The sequence below is a fragment of the Platalea leucorodia genome, assembly GCF_965183815.1.
Source record: "Platalea leucorodia genome assembly, chromosome: 21".
In the NCBI taxonomy this organism is placed as follows: domain Eukaryota; kingdom Metazoa; phylum Chordata; class Aves; order Pelecaniformes; family Threskiornithidae; genus Platalea; species Platalea leucorodia.
The window spans coordinates 1,295,337-1,318,507 of record NC_138843.1 but is presented as its reverse complement, the minus strand read 5'-3'; the positions used below and the strand labels follow the sequence as shown (position 1 = coordinate 1,318,507).

General features: G+C 54.7%; 1 protein-coding gene across 2 annotated transcripts in view; it reads right to left on the bottom strand.

The window, feature by feature from the left end:
- The window catches only part of STK11 (serine/threonine kinase 11), a 46,000-nt gene extending 29,758 nt beyond the window's left edge, over positions 1 to 16,242 (bottom strand). The window contains exons 1-3 of one of the 2 annotated variants that reach the window (XM_082331255.1): positions 14,645 to 16,242; positions 4,447 to 4,530; positions 489 to 578 (exon numbers count right to left, since the gene is read on the bottom strand). In XM_082331255.1, the coding sequence (XP_082187381.1) occupies positions 489 to 578; positions 4,447 to 4,530; positions 14,645 to 14,934 (464 nt within the window). In that variant the 5' untranslated portion in view covers positions 14,935 to 16,242. The remainder of the gene's footprint in view (positions 1 to 488; positions 579 to 4,446; positions 4,531 to 14,644) is intronic. The other variant, XM_082331254.1, reaches the window with a different exon arrangement.
- Between the last annotated feature and the right edge of the window lie 6,929 nt (positions 16,243 to 23,171).

Here is a 23,171-nt window from a genome sequence, read left to right as displayed (position 1 = left end):
TGCAGAGTGAAAGGGGCTTCAGATTACCCTGTCTGCTAACTAAACAAGTTAACAGATGATGCTGGATATTGCCAATCCCTAATCCATCCAAAGACCTTTAATCTCTTTTCTGACACTGAACTCTACGGCTTGCCTCCACTTAGGCAGGGCAAGGCCTCACAGATTCCTCCACTGCACCCATCTTCGCTGAGCGGCAGAGCCGTAGGAGAGGGGCCAGAAGGGCTGTCACGCATCTCATGAAGGAAAACAAAAGTAACAGAAAATTCAATAGAAAGATGTTTCTTCCCAGAGTCTAAGGGCTATCCCTGCCACCACTTCGTTGGTTTTTCATTTTTTCCATGGATGTAAAAGATGCAGTTATTACACAAAGCCAGTTTTACTTTAAAGTGCCGCCAGCAGTCTAAGCAACAGAGTCGAACGTGCTCTTGAATTCCAGAGAGCACAGTGGCGAGAGGTTAATGCAGCCTAAGGAACAAAACCGTACTTACCCGTGAGCCTGAAAAACTGGAAACCTCTTTTCTGGGACACTGTCCAGCATCTCCTGCATCCCACACACACAGTACTCCATCACCATATACGTGAAGGCAGAGTTAAGGAAGCTTCGAGGTTAAGCACTTCTCAGGCCAGCGCTGCGTGAGGGCTGCAGCCCCGTTGCAGTGCAACTGGCGAGCCGCTGCCCAGGCAGCCCCGGTACCCGGCACGCACACCGGAGAGGCAGAGCCTGAGCCGTGCTGCACCTCCTGCGCTGGCTGCCTTCCTCCAGCTGCCTCACAGGAGGAGGCAAAGAACCCACGAGAAAATTCTGCTGCTTAACAACCAGCTGCAGCTCCGTGATCAGACCTGAAACAGGACACGAACTCCACAGAAACGAAGCTGGAGATCTCACAAGCACGACAGAAATAGGCTAATACTCTGAAGTGGCAACAAAAAGTTAGGGAACCCCCGGCAGGAGAGCTGTAGGCTGCAGCGTATTCTCCCAATACCCTGGCTGTTCTGCACTTGACGTAACAGTGAGCTCCCATCACCTTCCCCCCAGTTTGGTATTCTTCATTTCCCGATCCAAAATGATACGGCCGTACGCACGGCTCTAACAGCTGCTGCTTACCCCCATCCCCATGGTAGGATTTCAGTAGCAGCAGAAAGGATCCCTAGAGAGCTGGAAGCTTTTTGGAAACTGCATGGATAAAAAAAGTTACAAAGGAATGCCAAGAACTGGCAGCACTTTTTAGCATTTGTTCCCTTGCAGCATATTCTAGTTTTCATCTCCTTACGCTTTAATGTTGGGGCCAGACAATGGAAACTACACCACTGCCTAAAGCAATAATTGCCTCTGTCTTCTTCCTCCTCTTGTGTGCCGAGGGGCTCGCGAGAACAGACCCTGAGACATCTGGTGGCCCTGCCAAGGGAGTGCACCTTCGAGACAGAGCAGAGAAAAGCGGACTGTCAGGCAGCCCATCAGGCAAGCGTTTCTTGGGTGCCTCTAATTATTCCTGGCAGATGCCTTCTTAACCTAAGCCTAAAATAAGTTGCTTATGCCCCAGGATGCCATCTTAACTCTTGAGGCAGGAGAGGCTAAAGAGATGACCTGCACTTTAAGTGGGATCTGTGCTAAAAATTGTGTTGCCCTTTTGCAGCACGTGCTATTGAGGAGCTCAAAGCACTGTCCAAACTCATTACACTCGTGCTACGTTCCCCATGTGAGCTGCCCTTCAGAGGTACACTAAAGCACTACAAGGTTTTATGATGGGCACAATGCCACCCAGTAAACCAGGAGAAGCAAGAATAGCAGAAAGAGCTCCCAAAATTCATTCCTACCGTTTCTTACTCTGGGAGAAATCTGTGAACTACTTCTATCACAGTGACGCGGAAGACATCAACTCTCCCACCCTCAAGAGAATAACGCAAACAGTAGATTATATAGATTAGCTCCCGGGAAGCAAAACCCAGGTCTCGTTCTCATCTACAAAGGACAGCCTGATTGGGATTGCATTTGCTGCCAGACTGTTTTTCACCCCTTCTTTTGTAACCGATCCATCGCCGGTTGATCAGCCAGGTGAGAGTACAAACTTCCAGGCTGGAGCAGATCTATTACAGGTGCCCCAACACGACTGAGGCTCTCCATTCTTCTAATCAATAGGGTTCTGCTCCCACGCACAACTGCACATACCGGTAACAGAAGCTGTCGAGAGAGGGTGCCAACTGGGATGCTGCTTATTGAACTGGGTTTATTTTCTGCCTGGATTAGTTCTCCATTCATCGCTAGCTCTGCATTCCCAGCCACAGCAGGGCATCAAAGCAGCCCATTAAATACTAAACGCAGTTGATATTTTTAATCCAGTCATCACAGCTTTCCCTTTACCAAAGAAAATCATTGAAGGCTTTGACCAGGCAGGTAAGTTGTTAAAACGCCATCTGCCCAAGCATAAGCATGGCTGAAGCCTGCAGTTCTCTTCTATCAGCAACAGAAAACTCAGGTGAGGACAGAATCCTTCCTTCTTCTACAGGCCCAATTTCAAACGCCACGATGGTCGTTCTAGAAATGAGGACTTTTTTTCATTAGTAAGGGGGAAGCTGACATCCCTCCCCTACGCCCCACGCAACTTTCACCTTGTATTGCGTCCTGCAAGGCGCTAACACGGGCACCTGCATGGCTACCCAGCGACATGAGTGAGGGAACTGACCTACAGAGAAGCCGGCCTAAAAGACAAAGTTACTTTGCAGCTGGATCTGTTCCCAAACCCGTTTACCATGCGGCTGCACAAGCGTTCGCACTGCCACATCCTCGGACGTGCTGCACGGGCACCAGCAGTGCCAGCGAGAAGCTGGAGGAAGGCTAAGCAAGATCATCATCATCATGGATGAATTCCTGCTCCAAGCCCCGGCAAAAACAGCGCATCTCTCCAGGTACTGCCACTCGTGTGCACGGAATAAGCAGGCATTGAAACAAACTTTCCAAGAGTGTAGAAGCAGATAAAAATAGTGAAGTTAATCTATACTTGCGAGGGAAAAGTATTGAAAAACAATTTGTTCTTTTTCAAACGCTACCATTCAGAAAGTAAAGCAAGGAACATCCCTCCGGGCTGAGAGAGGTCGCATTTCTGAATGACCATTTTGGGTTGTCATCACCTGTTACCAACACATGAGGTCTCTCTCGGGCTCTTTTTCCCCACGCTTCTCCTTTAGCATCCCAGCTCCGTATTAATCAAATGGTATCTTTCCATAGACAGTAATTGAATTACAGTCCCTTTGGTCTGTTAAGGCTACAAAACACAAGCAGAAGTTGTCGTGCTTTTTTTACACTAATGATTTGGTGGCAGAGTATTCGATCTAATTAAAGCACACAATTAAATTACCCATTTCATGAAGTGCTGTAATTGGAAGACAGTACTCAGAAAACTGTCAAAAATAAAAGCAACCATTTATAACACGTACTACAACAGACCAGCTCAATAAGCTTACAAACTGGTTCAAGTCCAAGTGCACTCTAAGCGTGGCAGACTCATCAGAAATCCAGCTACTCGCAAGTTAAGGCGGGCAATTACGCTGGTTAGTGTCTGCGCGTACTCGGGGAACACAGTGCACTGGAATAACATGTGACAGTCGGAAAGATGCACCGAGATCACAAGTCACAGCTTCGATTCAAGAACTGAACAGTTTAGTCTCAAAAAGCTGGGCTGCAGATCTCGCAGGAACAATACGCTTTCGATCCCTCATGACTGTGACAGGCTTCAGGGCACTTACAGCACTATCACGGGGGACTTCCACACAAACAACAAAACAGAGGAGGCTGGGGCAGGCTCGGGAGTTCATCTCCTCTCGTTAAGGATAACCAGCAGCAAAGCAAACCGACTGCTCTCAGAGTAGGCAGCACTGCAGCAGTACAGCCCTCCAAAGGACGGAGAGAGTTGCAGGCATCCGGATGCCAGCAAACTAGTAGGGTTTTTTTTCTTCTTTTGAGGGAAAGAAAAAAAATACCTAAACCACTGCCAAGGACTTAAAAGAAAAAAGCATTACAAAAATTGATTTCACGTAGCATAGACAATAAAAGGTCCATCTTCGGGGAAAAAAAAGCATTAACATATACCACAGCTAGGACAGGAGGTTAGAAATGACAGATCCACAGCTCTCTTTTCGTCTCCGAGTTGCTGAAGGTCACACAACAGAACACAGTCTTTGCGGGTCGGCTCTGCCCTACCCCAGCCCTGCATCTGTAACCCGGGCACAATATTTCGTTTCCTAACTGGGAAGCTGGGAAACTTAAGAAAATGTATTTGCGTGGAAAGTATTCCAGACATGCGGTATGTTTAATACCAGTGAAAGCAATTTTAAGCTTAAGAAACGTTCAAAAGGGCCTTAACAAAAGCAGAACGATAATGATTCAGTGCTATAGCAGAGAACAACGGGAATTCAAACCTTATTAACAACTGTGTGGAAAAAAAAGGATATATTTTCTGCTTCTCTTCATTGTATAATACATCTACCAACTGGATAACATTTTTGTGCCGTAATCGTCGCAGGAGCTGAATTTCCCTGCAGGAAGAGAAAAGGAAAAAAGTTATGTTTAAAAAGCTTATTTCCTTACTATGGAATGAAATTAATGTTTTCTAAATCACATGGATTTTAAAGACACTTCAAACCGTGTTAGTCCCAGCTGCTTCACCCAAGACTACCTACGCATGCTGTTTGACAGAAGGTCTTGTGTGTTCTTGAATTCATCAGTCCAAGGTTAGACCAGGAAAATACTTACTGGTCCCTGCCTAGGACTATAAACAAGCACCCTTTCAGTTAACGCTACGCAGCCAGCCAGTTCTCTCTGGGCAGGAATTTTAGTCCATTGGTAAACAACAGCAGAACTATTCTCAAGGAGCAACCTACCGTTGTGCCAGACATGAAACTGGTCGTGAGAATGCCCTGTGCCAATGCTTTGGCGCCGTTCAACGCGGGCCGCGTTACTTCTGCTAATACAAAGTTTTATTCTGCACTCCAACGTAAGCTTTACTCTGGTTTTACCCATAAAATCTGTGCAGTGCTCCCCTCTAGCTATTCGACTGGCCAACAGTAGGACGTTGACAGCCAAACAGCCCCGTTCAAAGCGAGCAGGAACAAGACAACGGCCAGCTTGACCAGAAGCGCATCATGCTGAGCCAACCCACAGAAAACAACGCCTGGCGCGATCCTGCCGGACCCTCGACGCCAGGCTGTGTGGAAAGAGAAAGCGACCCGACACACGCTCTGCAAACCCCCTGCCGCCACAGGCAGCACCGGCTCCGGACCTGCAAGGGCCTGGCGCAGCAAGCCAGGCAGCCTCCTCCTCCTCCTCCCACCCATACAAGAGGGGTTCAGCTGTCCCCTGCGGCCCCCTTCTCAGCCCACGCCCTTCCCCGTGGCCCTGGGCAAGTGCCTCGCCAGTCCCAGTTAAAGCTAGTGCTGGCTAGAGGAAAGGTATAATCGGAGCCGAAATGCTGCCCTGTCAACCGCTCAGGCAAGCCAAGGCCTACCCCGATATGCTCCGCGTGTCAAAGATGCAGCTTTATCAGCTTCCCTCCCATTAAAGCTTTCCAAACGATGCTGGACTGCTGGGAGCTTAGCTCACCACCAGCCTCTTCAGTTAAACCCTAAAGATGCGCTACATTTGTGTTTACCATAATATCTAGGACAGTCGCTTTCCAAGACAAACCTTTTATGTTTGCACTTCATGCTTCTTTACACGTGTCATCTGTAGTTGCAAGAGCAGAGATAAATTTGCTTGGGCTCCCAGTCTTCATGCTTCAGGGGATGTTTTTAATCAGCACCAGGACCAGGACCAACCCCCCCGCTGCCAGCGTAACGCAGCGCCGCGCCGTCAGGTCCGCTCCCGCTCCCGCAGGCAGCGGTGCCCGGTGCCAACTGCGGCAGAGCAGTTAACGCGCTCTATAGCCCATTTCAGCACAAATTCTGTTATTTAGCTGGGAAGCGACTTGAATGTTAGTTACTTGCAAGAAAAAAAAAAAAAAAAGAAATGAAAAGTTTCTATACCTAACAAGCAATTCCTTCTGATAGTCGTTGTATTGTGAATGGACAGAAGTCATTTAAACAAACATCAGAAACTGGCTAATCTACTAAAGACACGAACAAATGAAACTAAATTGATTCTTTATTATACCACATGAAAATTGTCTGGAGAGGGGCTGTTCAGCAGAACATGGTTTTCTACATAATGTATAAACTACAGAAAAAGCAGGCGAGGTACCTCACTAGCAAAGAGAGAAGCGCATCACCAGCAGCACCGCGCCTTGCACGGTGCACGCGGTCTGCAGCCAGAAAAGGGAAGGCAGCCAACGTGCCGAGGCTGCCGAAGGGGCAGCGAGTCGCCAACGCTCCCGACCCGAGAAGCCCCGCACCAAAAGCCTCCTGCGGCCAGGAGACGAGCGCGACGGATGCCGGGGCTGAGGGATGGGGGACTCCAGAGAAGTTCCCAGGCGGGAGATGCCTCAGCCCCTGCAGAGCTGGCCTTGGCTGGGTCCCAGCCCCCCAAACGCTGCCTCAGCACCCCTCCGGCTCACCTCCTCGCTCCTGATGAGACCTCCGCAGCAACACAACCCCGCTCCCCGCCGCACGAACCACGCTTAGCGCTGCTGGAAGTCACGCAGAGTCAAACAGCTACAGGCTGCCCACCCCCGAGCACCATCGAATACAAGGAGCTGCTCGGTGTCGGGGTTGCAGTCCGAAGACCCCCGAGCTGGCCAGCCCAGCTGTGACCAGTGTGAGTGTCTTCACAGCAGCGTTAGTACAGAAATCATCCTGAAGACACGTCAAATTCCTCATATGTGGTAGCCAGCTATTGAGGCAATTTCACAGTGCCCTTTTTTAAAGCTATAAATTCCAGGAGAATTCAGAAACGAAGCCACTGATGCAACAACTGCAACATTAGTCTCAAGAATTAGTCAAAAACAGGAGTTCCAGCTAGTAACTCAATTTCTTCCAAACTTTGGTCCTAGCTTAACTTGAGTGAGCGATTCAGAGATCCTAATTGAATCCTCTGTGGAGAATAAATAATGTAAAACTGAGCGAGGAGACATCTTCCCTTGGCTAGGAAAATGGACCCTCGCATGTCATCTCACATCAGCTGTTTTGATCTTTGTCTCTTGGGATTTTGTACTGTGCTCCAAACCACATTTTAGTATCTTTTGCATTAAACTCAGCCTGCAAAATCCCACTGGATGCCAGCTGTGAAGAGAAACAGGAGGATCAGGACAGTCAGGTCAGGGTGGTTCTGTCGGTGTCTGCAAGTGCAGGTACTGCTCTTGACTTTGTTCTGCGGCTGCTCGATTCTGGGCTTGAGCTAAACTGCACAGAAACTGCACAAAACCTCTTCTTTCCAGCTTCCTTCTCTTGCCATTTGGGAAGTTGCTTTAAGAAGCATGGTTACATTTCAACAGTTAGGACTCTTGAAAGCAGCGTTACAAGGAATTCAGAGCACAGCTTGGGAAGCGAGAGCCTCTGCCCAAACACATGACACAGCGCGCTCAGAAAGCCACTCACCCCTTGCCTGCGCAATTAGCCAGCCTCTAATAACAGGCTGTGGCCAGTACAAAGGCTTGTTGATGCATCGCATCTGATTAACAAACCAGTAACTGCTCCTTCGAAAGGCTCATCAGATGCAGGAATGCAAGCAGGTTTTTAAAACATCTTCTAAGGATCCCTGAGCAGCAGTATTAATTACTTCACTACCAAAGTTTAGGCCAGGCACTCTTCCTTTATCATATATGGCTTTAAAAAAAAAAAAGTTACAATAGCTAAACAGAAACCTCGGATAACAAGGCAAAGCTCAGAAGAGTGTTTAGTTTAAATGGCAGACAGATTTGCAAAGTGATGCAGCCGCTCTAATTATAGTAATGACCAAAAGGCTGAAGTGGATTAAATTAGCATAGGAACTGCAGCCAGCATTAGTGTGGGTCTAAGGAGTCTCTGCATAATGAAGGGAGACGGGGAGCCGAGCGCTCGGACCAAGCCGCAGGAGAGGCGGCGAGCAGGCACGCTTATTTGAATAAGACTACTTTGCTGTGAAGGCAAAGAAAGCTTCCAATATTAGGGACACACTTAAAATCCTGATCCCAACAGCTCATTCCCTGTAATACGGCTTGAAAGCACAAATACTAATTCCTTCCACCTTTAACGGACTAATAAATATTTCATATTTCTGTAATGATTTTTTTTTTTTCCTGGGAGGACTTTGCGAACCAATCTAAAATGCCAGTGAAGTGCACCCACCTCTGGGGCAGAGGCCAAGCAGCCCATTTCCCAGAGGAAAGATTACTTCTATTTTTAGCTACTCTTACATTCTCGAACGACTGAGGAGCAGAGACAGCCAGACCACAGTCACCTCCGATGCCATTTCGGTTTTCAAACTCCACCGAGTAAGCGAACATAGGCGCTCACCGCGTCAGAAGGTGCCCAAATTTACATTTTTCAAAATTAACAACAAAAAAGCCACCCTGGCCCAGTGCTTTCTCTGCAATTTGCCCGCACGATAGTGTTTCAACTGACAGCGCCGGGAAAGAGATTTGCACGCCTGCAGCTTGCTGCCTTTCCTCCCAGCCGGGGCAAGGTGGCTTCCCGCCTTTCCCCTCCTGGCCTAGTGAACCTGCTCAGATTTTCAGGATACCTTCCAAGCTGCTGCAACTTTGCCTCTTTTCCCTGCTACGTCTAAAATTGAACATGAAATTTCATCACAACAGTTGCTTTTGCAATCAGACCTCTCCCCAACGCAGACGGAGAGAGAGAACCCCAGCGAGGGGCTCGGCTGTGCTCTCTGCAACGTGCTAATCGCTTCCATGCCCACCCTACGCAACACCGCTATTATGTGGCCAGAACAGTCTCCACTATGGAATTCTGCTCCTAGTTTTCCAGACTAGAAAGCCCTCAAGTGTGCGACAAGACAGACTGTCAGAGTTTGGGGCCTGTTTCAAATTATAACAAATCTCAGAGGGAGAACAGAATTGAAGAGAAAAGAAAAGGTCTTCCATCTCCAAGGCTGCTGTGTGGCTCTGTCAGGCCCATTAAGCTCATCCTGACAGATTAAGCCTTATCCCTAGGAAGGTACCTTGCTCTGGCAAGTAACAGGGCGCTGGTGGTGCTGCTCAGAACTGTACCTAGCAAAGCTGCCTGCTTATACCTCGTGCTACACGATTGCAGAAGATGCCAAGGACAGCCTGGAAAGAAGACATTCTTCCCCGGACCACGCTAGTAAGAGCACATCTTCACCGCGAGGTTTAGCATTCTTTCTACAGTTTGTCTCAAGCCTCAGTTTCATCAAAGCCATCCTTGCTGAAAGGCAAGTGAGCAGTACAGCCAAAAGATCCATTCCCTGCCTTTGGCTGACAAGGTTCCTCCACAGGTCTAAGCTTTTCGGATTTTACTATGGACGTACGACATACATATATGGACACGCGATGGTGAATCTTTTCCACGCGACCTACCAGGTCAGATCGTGTCAGAAACGAGGGTTTGCAGCAGGCCTGCAGGGACAGCCTTCAGCCTGGAAGCAGCTTACCCTCACCCGCTCCTCTACTCCCCAGCACACAACCGCGGCCCATCTCGAGCTCTCTACACGCGGCACGTGGCGCGGAGGAGCCGGGCACAAGGAACCGGCACACCTCCACCGCAGAGCCGGTGCCACAGCGAAGGGCTGGAGACGTGCAGAGAGAAGAGCTCCCTGTGCCAGTTTTGGCACGCACCATAAATCCACTAACACCATTCTCGCTAATTGCTACAAAGGACTCGAGAATCATTCACGGTCTTTACGCAACCGAACAACTACATTATGTATTTATTTAGATTGATTTTGTAATCCTGTACAGCCAAAGCAAGTTGTAATTACAAGTTGGGATCCCCAATATGCCAAAGCAGATTAACTTGCCTAGCTTGTGAACAGCTTTTTCCTGTTTATTTCACCTAAAAAATAGGTGAAACCTGCAGCCTCCACTTGCAAGGATGCAGCTTGTCCTTGTCACCCACGCGAGAGGCTGCACCTCTCACGAGCACGACGGACGTTTCAGATAAGAGACTGAGCAGAGCGCTTCACTATTTCCTTCTTCAAACCCAGCTTTACGCGTCCGAATGTCCATCTGACACGGGGAGGGGCTGACACCATCACGTGTTGATGAATCCGGTGCTGACCTACATCTTTCAAGTTTTAGTATCCAAACAGTTCTTCGCCAGCCATTACCCAAAACAACGTTGTGAGCATTACAGCATCGCCACCACGTTCCCGCTGCCTCTCCCTCCCCCAGGGCCACGACACGTCAAGATACAGAAACATCCCTGGCGGTCGCCACGCTTCTTTCTTCACGTGCAGCCAGAAGCCCCCCGAGAGGTTAAACGCTGCAGAGGCAGATCAGAGCGCAGCCTCTGCCACCAACACGGCGACCCCAACCCGGACAGCCCTCGCCTTGCAGAAGCTGACAGCAACGGGCAGGGCAGCCCCTGCTCCAGAACCGTGCCTGCGAGCCCGAGGGGCTGCTGAGGGAGGGGAAGATCGCAGCGTTGCTTTTTTTCTTTACTAGTTCCAGGCCTTCCTCCACATCACGCTCCTAGCAGGGATGTCTGGCGTTACAAGCCCCATATCCACCACAGCACAGCTACGGATTACAGTTTCCAACATTTCCCCACTGAACCCGAGCAAACATCCAGCTTAGCAAAGAAAATAACAGAGCCACCCGGTTACGTACCGCAGACCTTTTCGGTTGGGAGCGAGGGACAGGAAATCAGATGAGTCAGCTTTAGCCCATCTTCGTCTAAAGCACACGCCTCTGCGGCTTGCAACAAGTCCTTCCTCCAGCAGAACTGTCTATGTTTCGAGGTGCAAGACTCTTGAGTTGCAGACCCAAGGAGCAAATTGCCAAAGTACAGGCCTACTACACATTTTAAACCTCTGAGGAATTCTAATGAGCATATATTCAAATCTAAGTAATCACTGAGCGTGGTAAGTACAGTACAAGACACTTGGGATACGCACAGAAAGTCCCAAACACTTAATTAAAATGTGAGGCTATTAGCACATAGTTTTATTAAACTTGTGCTGCTAGAGACAAATAGTCCTCCAAATTTTCTTTCATCTCTTTGGCAATCCTACTAAACTCATTTTTTTGTATTAACTGGAAGCAGTAATTAGCCATAGCACTGTCTGGTCAACTAAGCCACCCCAACCTTTCTCTAAAGCGACTGAAGAGAAGTGCAGATTCCCTAGGCTGATTTAGGGAAACGCGTGCCTTACGAGTTTAAACCCCCAACATCCTCACCAGGATTCACAGATCCCTTAAGGGCTCATTTTTCAGGGGCAGAACTGGAGTATTTTAGGGTAGAGAAGAATAATTCCATTTTATAAGTCTCAAACATATTTCAGGCATGATTTCTAGGTGCCCAGAACTCTCTACTGCACCAGGAGAGAGGGCTGGGGCAACCGGCCCGTACGTGCGGGATGAGGCTGCAGGCTCAAGCACTGGTAAGGAGTGACACCGAGATGGCGTTAACAGTCAGAGCTCCTGAGCTGTAACTCCAGCCCCACGTATCCAGGGTCCCCGACGCACGGCGCAGACCCGTACGATCCTCCGCGGCTCATCGTTACCACGCTCTCCCTCGCTGTCATTACTCCCTGTACATTACTTGCTCATGTAATTACCCAAGGGCCAACAGTCCAGGAACTGTTTTCTAGGGAATTTCTGTGATGACACACTATCAACGCAAGTTCCATCTTCACCACAGCAGCAGCAATACCGAGGCACCCTGCGATAACGGCAGAGGCACAAGCCCATTATAATAATTCAATTACATCTGTCAAACAAACCAAGCCACATATGTAGTTTTTTCCTGTATGGTAAGAAATGCTGGAGATCACTTCAGTAGGAACAGGCCCTGCCTTCGCAGTTAAGAGAAAACTGTACGACGGGGTATTTTGAGACTGAAATAGTGAAGGGTCACTTCCAAGAGACGCGCGCTTTTAAACCAAGCCTGAACACACCCCCTCATTGCCCAGACCCTCTGCCAGTGCACTTTGAACGCGTTTGCAGCACTATATGAAGAAATGAACCCCCAGAAGACGTTATGCAGCGATTCTACAGCAGAGAAAACAATTCATTAGGGATTCAGAAGACTCTCCCTCCTGACCATTTCATTTACCATGAATGCGAACGCTTTGGAAGAGCCTTCTGCTTGCACGTACCACCAGGGGCACTGGCAGGGAGAGGGAGCACCAAGCGGCGGTCGAGTTCTGGTGGCAGATGAAGAGATTTTTAATCTCAAAGGGCACCAACTTAAGTCGGGATGTTTACAAAGCTTAGACAACTAATCGCACTCTTCTCACATGTACTGAGCTGCAGACATCCTTGTCTAGATAAGGACGCAAGTGGGACTGGAAGCAGGCCTCACGGTAACACAGGAATTACATATTTACTTATTACTGCACTCATTAGTAGCTTTCAAGAAAGAAAGTAGAACCTATTGGGGCGATTCAGTCCACAATCTGATTTTCTGCTGTTCTATTACATGTCAGTAGTTTGCTGGGTATAAACCACTCAGCAAAGCTGCTCAAATACAGTTGTAGAAAGTGAAATTTTAATGGAGTCTGGCCAAGCAATGTGACATTAAAAAAAAAAAAAAGTTAGAGTACTTTGCAGTGCTACCTGGAAATCCAGCAATGGTTTGCTCCCCCACATCCATACTGACCAGTCAAACCATACAGGTTTGACAACGTATCTCACCACAACGGGTTTATTCAGAGCAAAGACAGCTTTCCCTGCCTGGTGCAGTAGTGCCGAAGGGTGTTGTTAAGGTCAGATTTCCACGGGTACCACAATATTAAAATATGACATTTTGCCTTAAAAAAATTCACCACCGAAGAAGCAGATAAAGCAAATGAATAGGTGGACAAAGAGAAAAGGACAAGGTGACAAAAATAGGAACTTGAACTAAAGTAAACCCTTGTTACAAGACGACATCTAAAATCTGCCTCAGTGTTTTGAAGCAGGTGCGGCTGAGCCAGAAAAACATCCACAGCAAAACCGAGCGGTGCTTGGCTGTGTGCTTTAATAACTAACCTTAATGAAACCAAACGAGACATTCACAGACAGGCTCTGTGCGTGAATAAAACTTCTACAGAGTTCACTTCAGGACACAGGACCATTACCATGGCTCTGATATCAGGAAAACCTGTTATTTGGCAAATCGTTTTCCACTAAGAGGGGGAAAAATTTAAAATTAAATTTTCACTAAGGAGGGAAGAATCTCCCCCTTCTTCAGTAGAAGCTCTTGATGTAACTCAAGGAGGGGACAAGGGTGGAAAGGGGAACTCATGCTTCACCAGAAAAACAAGAAACATTTCATTACATATTAACCAACAGTTTACTCTGATTCTGAACTTGAGCCAGCAAAGGAGAGAAAGGGAGGTCCCAGCATTAGGATTTGCGACTCTTTCGTAGCGAAGTCTGTCACTGAAGGTTAGAAGGCAAACTTAAACAGCTCACTGACAGAAGTCCCAGTACAGGATGTGAAATATCTCGCAGCTGAGCTCGGAAACTCAAACCAAACTGAGAAACAGAAACAAGACCCTGCTAGGTCAGGGCTCTACACTCAGCACGCCACAGCTAAAGACGCAATACGAGAGTCTTCTAAACAGCTCGCAAGTTTTCCCTCCCACTACGAGATAAACCCTTGTGAATAGTTTGTTTTGGCTGCAGAAGGCTCCCCTCCACAGCAGATAAACAACTATCTCGCAGGGCTGTGACAAACAGCTTGCTGCGGAAAACACAGCTGGCTGCGAGGTCCCCGCAAGCAGAGCACGGCCCCAAGGAAAGGGAAAGTTTCATACACCCAGCCCTACAGATGAAGCCTAACACCAGGCTTCTCCCACAGTTAATTTTAATTAGTTACTTGTGCCCTGACTAATCGGCATGTAACTGGCACTTCGAAAGCTTCCAAGCACAGATCTTGAGTCACTGAAATAAGAGGTTGACAACCCTTGTCCCCATTTTACAGCTGCAGAAATCAACTGAAAAGAGCCTTGAATTACTTCCCAAGCTCATTAGTCAGAAGCGAAACCAAGAAAAAAAAAACCCAAGACTTCTTATGCCCATTGGGCGCACAGTCCATTGGATCGCGTTCCAGGCACCCCCTACGCGGGTGGGAGCGGTAACCGCCATCCCAAAGAGCTGAAGGACCACGCACCCCTGGATGGGCACACAAATAACGCAGACCGCAACGACACGAAGGGTATTTCTGCGCTCTCAGCCACACCGCCTCTCACCTTTCCTAGCCGACAGCACCATGGTTTACCTCCTCAATGTCAAATCTTAAAAAGGAATTTCTTTAGAAACACTATTTTACTCTTTAAGCCATACTACTAAAAAAGCGACGTGTGTTACAGGCCGCCTGTTCAGACAGACGGACCTGCCTCCCCGGTCCTTGAGAACCGGCTCCCTTCCCTGTTCCCAACCTCAACAAGAGCGCTGGCTGCGGTTCAATGGTAAAGACATTCCTGAATACCTACGGTTTAGGAAGCGCTTCCACAGCAGAAAGCCATGTTGCGACTTAAAATGATATGGAACTTCAGCTGGAAAATAATGACAAAGTTTAACCCCTCAGTTCCCAGCTGCTGGAAATATTTACTCACTTTTTCACATTTGCCTCCCCATTGGGAATTCTGCGTAGCTTCTTCTTCTTCAGTATTTTCACAGCTCTCCTACAGAGGGTTTCAGAGTCCAACATCTCCTTGACTTTGCCGTAAGACCCTTCTCCAAGTAAGTCTCCCATCAGGTATTTGCCAATGAGCTTGGCCCTTTTCCGCCGTGGCTGGTAGATGACCTCCGTAGAGTCAATGCGATGGATAAAAGTGTCCATCCCCACAGACATCAGCTCGCTCTCTGCAAACATACCCAGCTGCTGTGGCTCCTGCATATCCATCCTGGATTAAGTTCCTTAACCTGTTTTCCTCAAGCGCTCAGGGTTTTAATCCTGTTTGTTAGTTTCCAACACTCCCTTTTACTCCTTCTTGAAAAAAAAAATCCAGAAGATTGTACAAACATGAATAAAAAAAACAAAACCAAAAAAAACCTATGAGCTGCTTCCAGCTCAATTGGATGCTAAAAGATCCAGGCCTGGCTCCAGTAACACAATGTCTTTTAAAAAGAATATATATCTTTGACCAGATACACTCAGTTTGGGACTTGCTTTGCTTCTGACCTGGTCCCACTGCTAGGGTTCTCTCAAGTCAACTTGGCCTTTAACTTGGCCCAGTTTGATTCTTAAGGGCTAGGTCATCCTCTGGGACTTTAGGCCACCGCATAAAAACAGACAATTGCCGAGTCTCTTTCGTGACTTTCCATTCCTAGCAGACCATAGTCACCAACTCCAAACTGGGTGACAGGCGAAGCGTTTCTGCCCTGCTGTCCTCACCGTCCCGGGATGAGCACAGATGGGGTTTTTCAGCCGTTCGGAAGCTGGAACCAAGTTTCCTTGAAGGAGTTTTCAGAAACAATTCTAATGTCCTCGCTTTTCACGCCTACAAAAGTTTGAGGCCTTCGGTGCCTATCAAGATCTCCCAGGGGCATCCTTCAACCACCTGGATTCCGCCTGGCACATGATGTGTCACCACCACTGGTCCAGGTGTCAGCCGGGGTCAGACAAGGCAAAACCTACCGCAGCGTTACCGGCCCACCTTAAAACGGGAAGACGGGGGAGGCGGGAATTCTCTCTGCCCAGCACCCAAACCACCCCATTCCCTTTCCGACACGGGAAGGTCAACAAGGAGGCGCCAGCCTCGCCCGGGCTCCCCCGCTCCCTCGGGCCCCTCCACAGGTGTCAGCCGGGGCGGGGAGGAAACAAGCGACACCGCGGCCGCCCCCGGGGGGAGCGGGGAGGGGGCGAGAAGGGGATATAAAACACCTTAAGTGCAACCAAACCAGGGGTGGGGCCAGGAGGGGAGGGACCCCCGGGGGGCGAGGGGACCCCCGGTTCCTCCCCCGCCGCAGCTGAGCTCCCCGCTTCCACGGCGGGGCGGGGGGAGCCCGCCCGGGACGGGCCCTTCCCCCGCGGGCCGGGGCCGGGGCCGAGGCCGAGCCCCGCCGGCAGCTCCGGCCGCTCCCTCAGCCCCGGGCCTCCGCGCCCCGCTGTGGAGTCGGGGGAGGGGGGCGGGCAGCCTCGTCCCCCCTCCCCGTCGCCGGGCTCGGGAACCGGGCCGGGTCCCGGCGCCGCGCTCCCCCCCGCGCCCCCCCGGCCTCAGGGGGAGCCCCGCCAGCCGCTGCCCCCGCTCTGCCACCGCGGCCCTGCCCCGGGGCCCGCTCCAGCCGCCCCGCGAACCCGCCGGCCCCCGCCGCCGCCCCTTTACCCCCGCCGCCAGCCCCGCCGCAGCGCGCACGCCGCCGCCATTTTGTTTACCTCCCGCCCCCGCCCGGCCCCGCCGCGCTCCCGCCGCTGCCCCCCCCGGGCCTCGCACCTCCCTGGCGACCGACGTGCGCTCCCATTGGCCGCGGCGCCGGCCCCGCCCCCGCGGGCTCGCCCGCTGGTTGGCTGCGGCGGCGCCGCGAGGGGGCGGAGCCGGCGGTACGGTTTTCCCTTCCGGTTGGCTCGCTGCTTTTCCAGCCCGCCCACCCACTCTGGCCGGCGGCGGGGCGCTGTGATAGACTGCGGGAGCTGTCCGTCAGCCGCGGGGGCGGGGCTGGCGGCGGCGGAGGGCAAAGGGCAAAGGGCGGAGGGCGAAGGGGAAGCGGCTGCCATGGAGACGGGGCGCGGGGCCTGTCCCCGGCACCCCGCCATCGGGGCCTGCCCTGCCCGGGCCTGCCCCGCCCGGAGAGGGCCCTGCCCAGCCGGGAGCGGGGCTTGCCCCGCCCGGAGAGGGCCCCGGCCCTGCCGGGGGCCGGCCCTGCTCCCGCCGTCCTCACGGGCTGCCGGCCCTCGGGCCGCTCTGCAGCAGCTCCGAGGTCGGGGTGCAGCCGGGGCCTCCCCGGTCTCCCCTGCGGCGGCTCCGCGGGGCTCAGCTCAGCTCCCAGGGCGGTCACGCAGCTCCAGGCCGCCCTGAGGGGTTCCCGCTGCCGGGTGTCCCCCCGGCCCCTCGCGGCCCCGCCGGCGGATCCCCGGTGGGGAGCGGGCGGCAACTTGGCACTGCCCGGTTTTGGGCGGGGCACGGACGCTCCTGGGTCAAACCGCGTCTTCCTCGGGAGCCTCTCCCACCGGTCTGCGCGCGTCGTGCTGAACTGAACGCGTGTTAAACCTGCGCCGCGCGCGCGGGGATTCTGTTAGCAGAGCTCTCCTGAGGCGGGCGCGGGGTGTTCTGGTGAGGAGGCTCAGCCCCAACGCCTCACGCTCCAGGACAATAATAAACAACGGACAGTAAATAAAAGAGAACGCGGTTTTTATCTGTAACCCTCAGCGGCAGCAGAGGCACGGGGACGCTGCAGCCGCCTCCGAGGTGACGCCAGCGCTGGGACGGGCGGCGGCGGCTGTTTCCTTTCTGCTGCGCGATGTCAACGCGGGCGCTGAGGTCTGCTGTTCCCAATGGCAAACGCGGCTGGGGAAGGGCTTCCATCCACTCAGACAGAGCCTTCGTGCTCCTGCCGCTCCCAGCGCCCGCCGGCGATGCCGACTGCGCGTCCTTAGCGGCACGGCGGCCTCCTCTGCGACCGCCCCGCCATCCCTAAACCGCGGCTGATCCCGGGCGCATCCCGACCCTGCCCCGCCTGGAGATCGGCCGGGGACGTCGCTCTGGCTGCGGGAGATGGGCTCGGTGGGGGATTTACCACCATCGTTTCTGGTTTTCGTCCCCTCCCGTCCCCTCCCGCCCCCCTCACCCTTTTCTCATCTCACAACCATTTATTTGCCTTCCGCCGTGTTTCAGCAGCAGCACCCCGGGATCACCCCAGGCCTCGGGAGACCCACGGCACCGGCGCAGTGCCCTGCCCGAACGGCCTCCCCAGCGGGCAGGACAGGCAGCGGGCAGGCAGGACAGGCAGCGGGCAGGCAGGACAGGCAGCGGGCAGGCAGGGACGCTCCTCCCCGTGCAGCCAGGCCTGGAAACACAGGGCCAGAACCGCTGCCAGGAGCCCTCCGGCCCCCCCGGCAGCCTCCGGCGCGGATCGCCTCCGGCACGCGTTATCCAGCCTCTGGAAGCCTTCCCAGCCCCGCGCAGCCCGCATCGGTGCTGAGCTGCGTCTCCGGGGGGAGGTTGTTCCCAATACATAATGCAAATGTCTTGGTGCCATAAATCCCGCGTTTCCACGGGTTCCTCACTTTCTCTGCCGGCGCCCGAGGCCGTACCGGGTCCAGCCCGGGGTCCCTGGCTCCGCACTCGCTCCCCCGCCGTGGAAAGCTGCTCCCACAGCTCTCCCAGCCGGCGCCGGCGGCCCCGTGCTTTCAGCAGTGCGTGTTTAAGGGCTTTTAAAGGCAGGGGCACGGATTCCTCAACCCCCCTGTGAGCTGGACACTGCTGAAATCTGTGTAAAACTCATTCTTTTCCCCTTCTATCGCAACGGGAAGCTTTATACGTGGGAGCAGGGGGGAGTCGGGAGCTGCCCCCTCCCGGCAGGGCGGCTGCTGGGTTTGCAGCGGCCCCGGGGGCAGCTCCGCATCAGCCCCGAGCAGCGAGGGAGCGGCTGCCTGGGCTTGTTTGGTTTTTAAAGGCTCTGTTATTTGTGCGGCACAGTTTCTGGCTGTTGCCGTTTGCTTCGGTCAGTGCGTTACAAACAGAGGAGAAAACGTCCCTGATTTGACACGTGCAATAGCTCCCTTTGAATAAGTTGTGATTTTCTTTATTTTGAATTTTGCACTAGATCACGTTTTAAGCCCTTCTCCTGGAAGGGATTTGGTTCCCCGGGAATCTCTGCCTTTATTAAAACATGAAAATAGCCTGCTGGCCTCGCGGCCGTGCACAAGAGCTTGGAGAAGGCTAGGGAAAAAATGAGAGGGCAATGAGAGAAATCCCCGGCACAGCAGCGCTGGAGAGGCCCGTGGTTTCCTTAAGCCCCGCTCCGGACTCGGGCAGCAGGAGCGCTGGGCGGGGGGACCCGGCTTTGGGGGTGACACGCGGGAAGCCGGCGGGGCGCTGGATGAGGCCCAGCAGCTGCCAGGGCGTCCTCCGAAATAGCGGCCCAGCGCCCGGCTCCACCGCCCCGGCACGTCCCGAGGGGACGGGCTGTTCCCAGCACGGGCGCTGGCATGGCCACCGGCCCTGGACAGCCTCGGTGATGGCTGAGACGCTTCTCCCGCGGGGATTCTCTGCTGTCTAATAAGGGTTGGGCTTCACACCGCTGCTTTCCCCCGCGTAGAAGCGTCTCCCAAGAGGAAGGGTGTCACCGGGCGCAGCGGAGCACGCTGCAGCCTCCCTCCCTCCCGGCCTGGCCAAACCGCCGGTGCGAGGGCTTGCGTTACAACAGCCAGCTCCAGCGCGGAGGCTGCCGGCGCAGCCCGTGCCGTTCCAGCTCCTGCCGGGGAACAGCTGGGCGCAGGTGCCGGCACGCTTGGTCCGCGCAGTTACCAGCTGCACACCCGCTTCCAAACACGCAGAGGAACCAAGATGTTTGCAGCCGCAGCTTCCCCCCAGGCCGCGCTGTGCTGGAGGTTAAAACGCCCTTTAGCAAAGGGATCGAGCCAGGCTCGGCTGGGAATCGCACGTGGGGCACTGGCTCCAAAAGCTGAGCCGTTACTTTGAGACAGGACAGGACAAATCCACAAGTTCTGCTTTTTCACAAGAGCTACGGGCACTGCACGGGATCACAAAGCACAGGCGGGAGATCCCCGAGCCCGTTTTGGGGGGCCCGAGCAGTGTCACAGCACATCCCTCCACCCTGGGATCCCCAAGGGCTCGGTGCGTCCCCAGGGACGGGTGCCAGAGCACGGTGATGCTCAGGGTCTCGCCCCAGCTCTGTTGCTGGTTTGTCCGGGGTGTCCAGGCCTGTAACTGCAGGAGGAGGTAGGGGAGGCTCCAAGGGGCTGCCGAGCACCCCCAGAGCGCAGGAGAGGGGGTGCACGGGAGCAGACTGCCCCCCCAAGCCCCCCAGGCTCCTGCCAGTGCTGTGTTTCCCTCCTGCTCCCTCGGAGTCTTTTCTCATGATAGCGCCCAGCCACATGTGATTTACTTCGATCTTGGCACCGAGTCCGGAGTGCTGGAAAGCGATCACCCAAATTCTGGTAAGTGCCGTGCTTCCCCCTCCCGAGAGGGCCGGGTTCCCAGCAGCGGGAGGGCAGGATCGATTGGAAACCGTCCACGGCAGAGAAACCCAGGCGGGAGGCAGCTCCCATCGCTTCGCCTGCAGCTCCGTACCTGCGTTGCATCAGCCGCGCTCTGCTCCCTGCCGGCCCTGCCGCCTGCCCCACCGGGGCAGGGGGAAAACAGGCTCCCCCCGGGGTCAAATCCTGCCCGACCCTCCAGGAACGGGCAGCTGGAGCGGGGCACGCCAGGGTCTCGCTGCAGGCCCCCCAGCACACACGGGGTGTCCCCAGGCCCCCTCGGATGCCCTAGCGCTGTTCCCCATCGGGGGCTTGTGGCTGCATCGGCTTTCCCAAGCGCCTGCACCAGCATCTTCAGCTCCAGCTGGGAGGTCAGCCTGCCCAGCAGCCAAGGGGAACCAGGCTGAGACCTACAAAGCTCGTTGCATGTGGGCCACTGCCCGGTGTGCGGCCACCGCTGCCACCCCGTCCCCTCCACCGGACGGGGCAAAGCCCAGAGCCCTCGGCCACGGCCCCGCTTCCCAGCCAGGGGGGTGAGGAGGGGTCTGCCCAAACGTGAGATGGTTTTGCAGGACTCTCCCACCCCGGGATGGGCCCTGCCCGGTCCCGTCCCTGCCTCCCTGCGCACTCCCCACCACCACCAGCACAGAGGGGGCCCCCGGCACCGGGGCAGCCCGGTTCCCTGGGGGCTGCCGGTTTGTCCCCATGGCTGCCTCTTCCCGAAGCTGCGGGGAGGCGTGGAGCCAGCTGGGTGCAGGGCTCCTTACTCCTCACCCCGGCGGAAAGTCAGGGGATTTCCAGGCTGTAGGGAAAAACAGGAACCGGCTGCGTGTGACAGTGGCCAGGCTCACCCCGACACAGCCACGGCTGGTGGGAGCCGCTCTGCAGCGCGCAAGAGCAAAGCCTGCAGGACCAGGGCCCTCGCGCTCCCGGCTGACCCCGTTTCCTCGGGACCGGGTGCCCTCCAGGGACCCAGCTCCCCGGGAAGGGCTTTTTCTTGGGAAGCCAGGCCATTTCCCAGGACACCCCCCCCCCCCAGGACCAAAGCATCAGCACGCGCTCAGCCGTGTCCCCAGCACATCGTGCTTCTCCTCACATCCCACCAGTGCAGGCACAGGGCAGCCCCAGTGCCCCCAGTCCCACCACCCCAGACCAGCATCACTTCTGCCTCATCCCCTGCTTGGGGGTTTCCTCCCCCGCAGGGAGATGCAGGGCTGCCACCGGGTGCCACCCGCACCGGGGAGCCACCCGCACCGGGGTGCTGGGGAAGGCAGAGCCCTCTGCATGCCAGGAGCATCCCTGCCTGCTCCCCAGCCCTGGGGGCTGCGGCTGCAGGCAGCAGGGGCTGCGCTGCAGCTTTGAGTGTGCGCAAAATGCCCGTCTCGTCACAGCAGCAACAGGTTCAACAAGAAAACTCGTGCTGGGGTCCCCTCCAAGACGCTGCCCTCCCCTTGCGCTGCTGGAGCAGCAGCAGCAGGCTCAGGAGATGCTCCCCACCAGCACCCACCCCACTCTCCCCTGCTGCTGAGCCTCCCCACCCTGCACCGGCCCCGCCAGGGCCCCACTGCCAGCACAGCCCGGGGTGCTCCTGCAGGAGCACCTGCAAGCCCTCCCCTCCCTTAGCAAGAGGTGGCAATTAGGCAGAGGCTTTATCTGCAGCCCTGCCCAGGGAGCCGCGCTCGCAGGAGAGGGTGGGCTGCGGGGTGGGCTGGGGCGCGCCTGGGAGCGCGCGGGAGCAGGCGAGGCACCGGCTGCCTTTGCAGCAGCTCCCCGAGACCATCTGATGGTGCGGCAGCACCCGCCTGCAGCCGGAGGTGGGGGCACGGGTGCCCCGTGGGCAGGGTGCCCACGCACCCGAAGCGTGGCAGCACCTCGCAGGCTGTGCCCCCCGCGGGGGGAGCGCGCCAGGGCAGCGGGGCCGCCGGCTTTGCGGGGCTCCCTCGGCGGCGGCCCCCGGGGGCCGCGGGGCCAACGGGTTCGTGTCTAAAACAGGAACCGGGCTGGGACGGGGAGGAGGCGATCGCGGTAAGTGAAATACGTGGTTGCGGCACCAGCTGCAGAGGCAGTGGTGGTTACGGGAGGAGACTAGTTCATTGCTGAATGGGTCAGTACGCATTCTTCCAGCGTATCTACTTATTCATATTTGTATCACACTAAATAAATAGCTCTAGGGGATTTTAGACCCTTAAAACGCATGGCTAGCCAGACTCCAGCAGTTGCTCTCAGGTAAGACGGCCGGCAGCCTGGATGGGGACGAGGACAGTCCTCTGGCGTGCCCACGGCCCCGTGCGGGGCCAGAGTCGGAGCAGGGTGCTTTATTACAGGGATGTGATTCAACAGAGCCGGAGCCTTTGGCGTTAAGCTCTGGAGAAAGGATATTTCAGAAAGCATGACACGATTGCTTTGATTAATTAATGCATGCAAATGAATGAAGTTTTCCGAGAGCCGCGCTCATCGATGGGGATAAAAGCCCAAACGTGACAAACCCCGCTCAGGTCTGAGCGGGAGGAAGGGGCCCTTCCCCTCGGGCTGGGGAGGGGACCTCAGCGGGCAGCGCTGCCCTTCCCCGCGCAGAGCCTGCGGGGGTTCCCTGCTCGGGGTGCCCCGGCCGTGCCACGCGTGGGTGGCCGTTGGGCGAGGGGGCTGCGTTCCCCTCCGCCTCCCGAGGCTCCCCGGCTGGTTTGGGGGGCTGGGGCTGGCGTTCGGGTTCAGGCAAGTTGTCCGCTAAGGCAGGAGGTGGTGGGAGAGAGGAGGGAGCCCAGGAAGCCGAGGTTTTGCTGTGGTTGGCTCTAAAGCTCCCCGAGATGAGGCGTTCAGCTGCTGGAAGAGGGAACGGGACCAGCCCAGCGCGTCTGCGCCCCACCAGGCACGCGCCGGAGACTCCCAGGCAGCGCCGAGCGGGAGACGGGCTGCCTTCCTCCAGGGCTGCTGCGAGAAACCCCAGCCCTTTTGTCTCACCGTCTCCTTTGAAGACAGCTCCT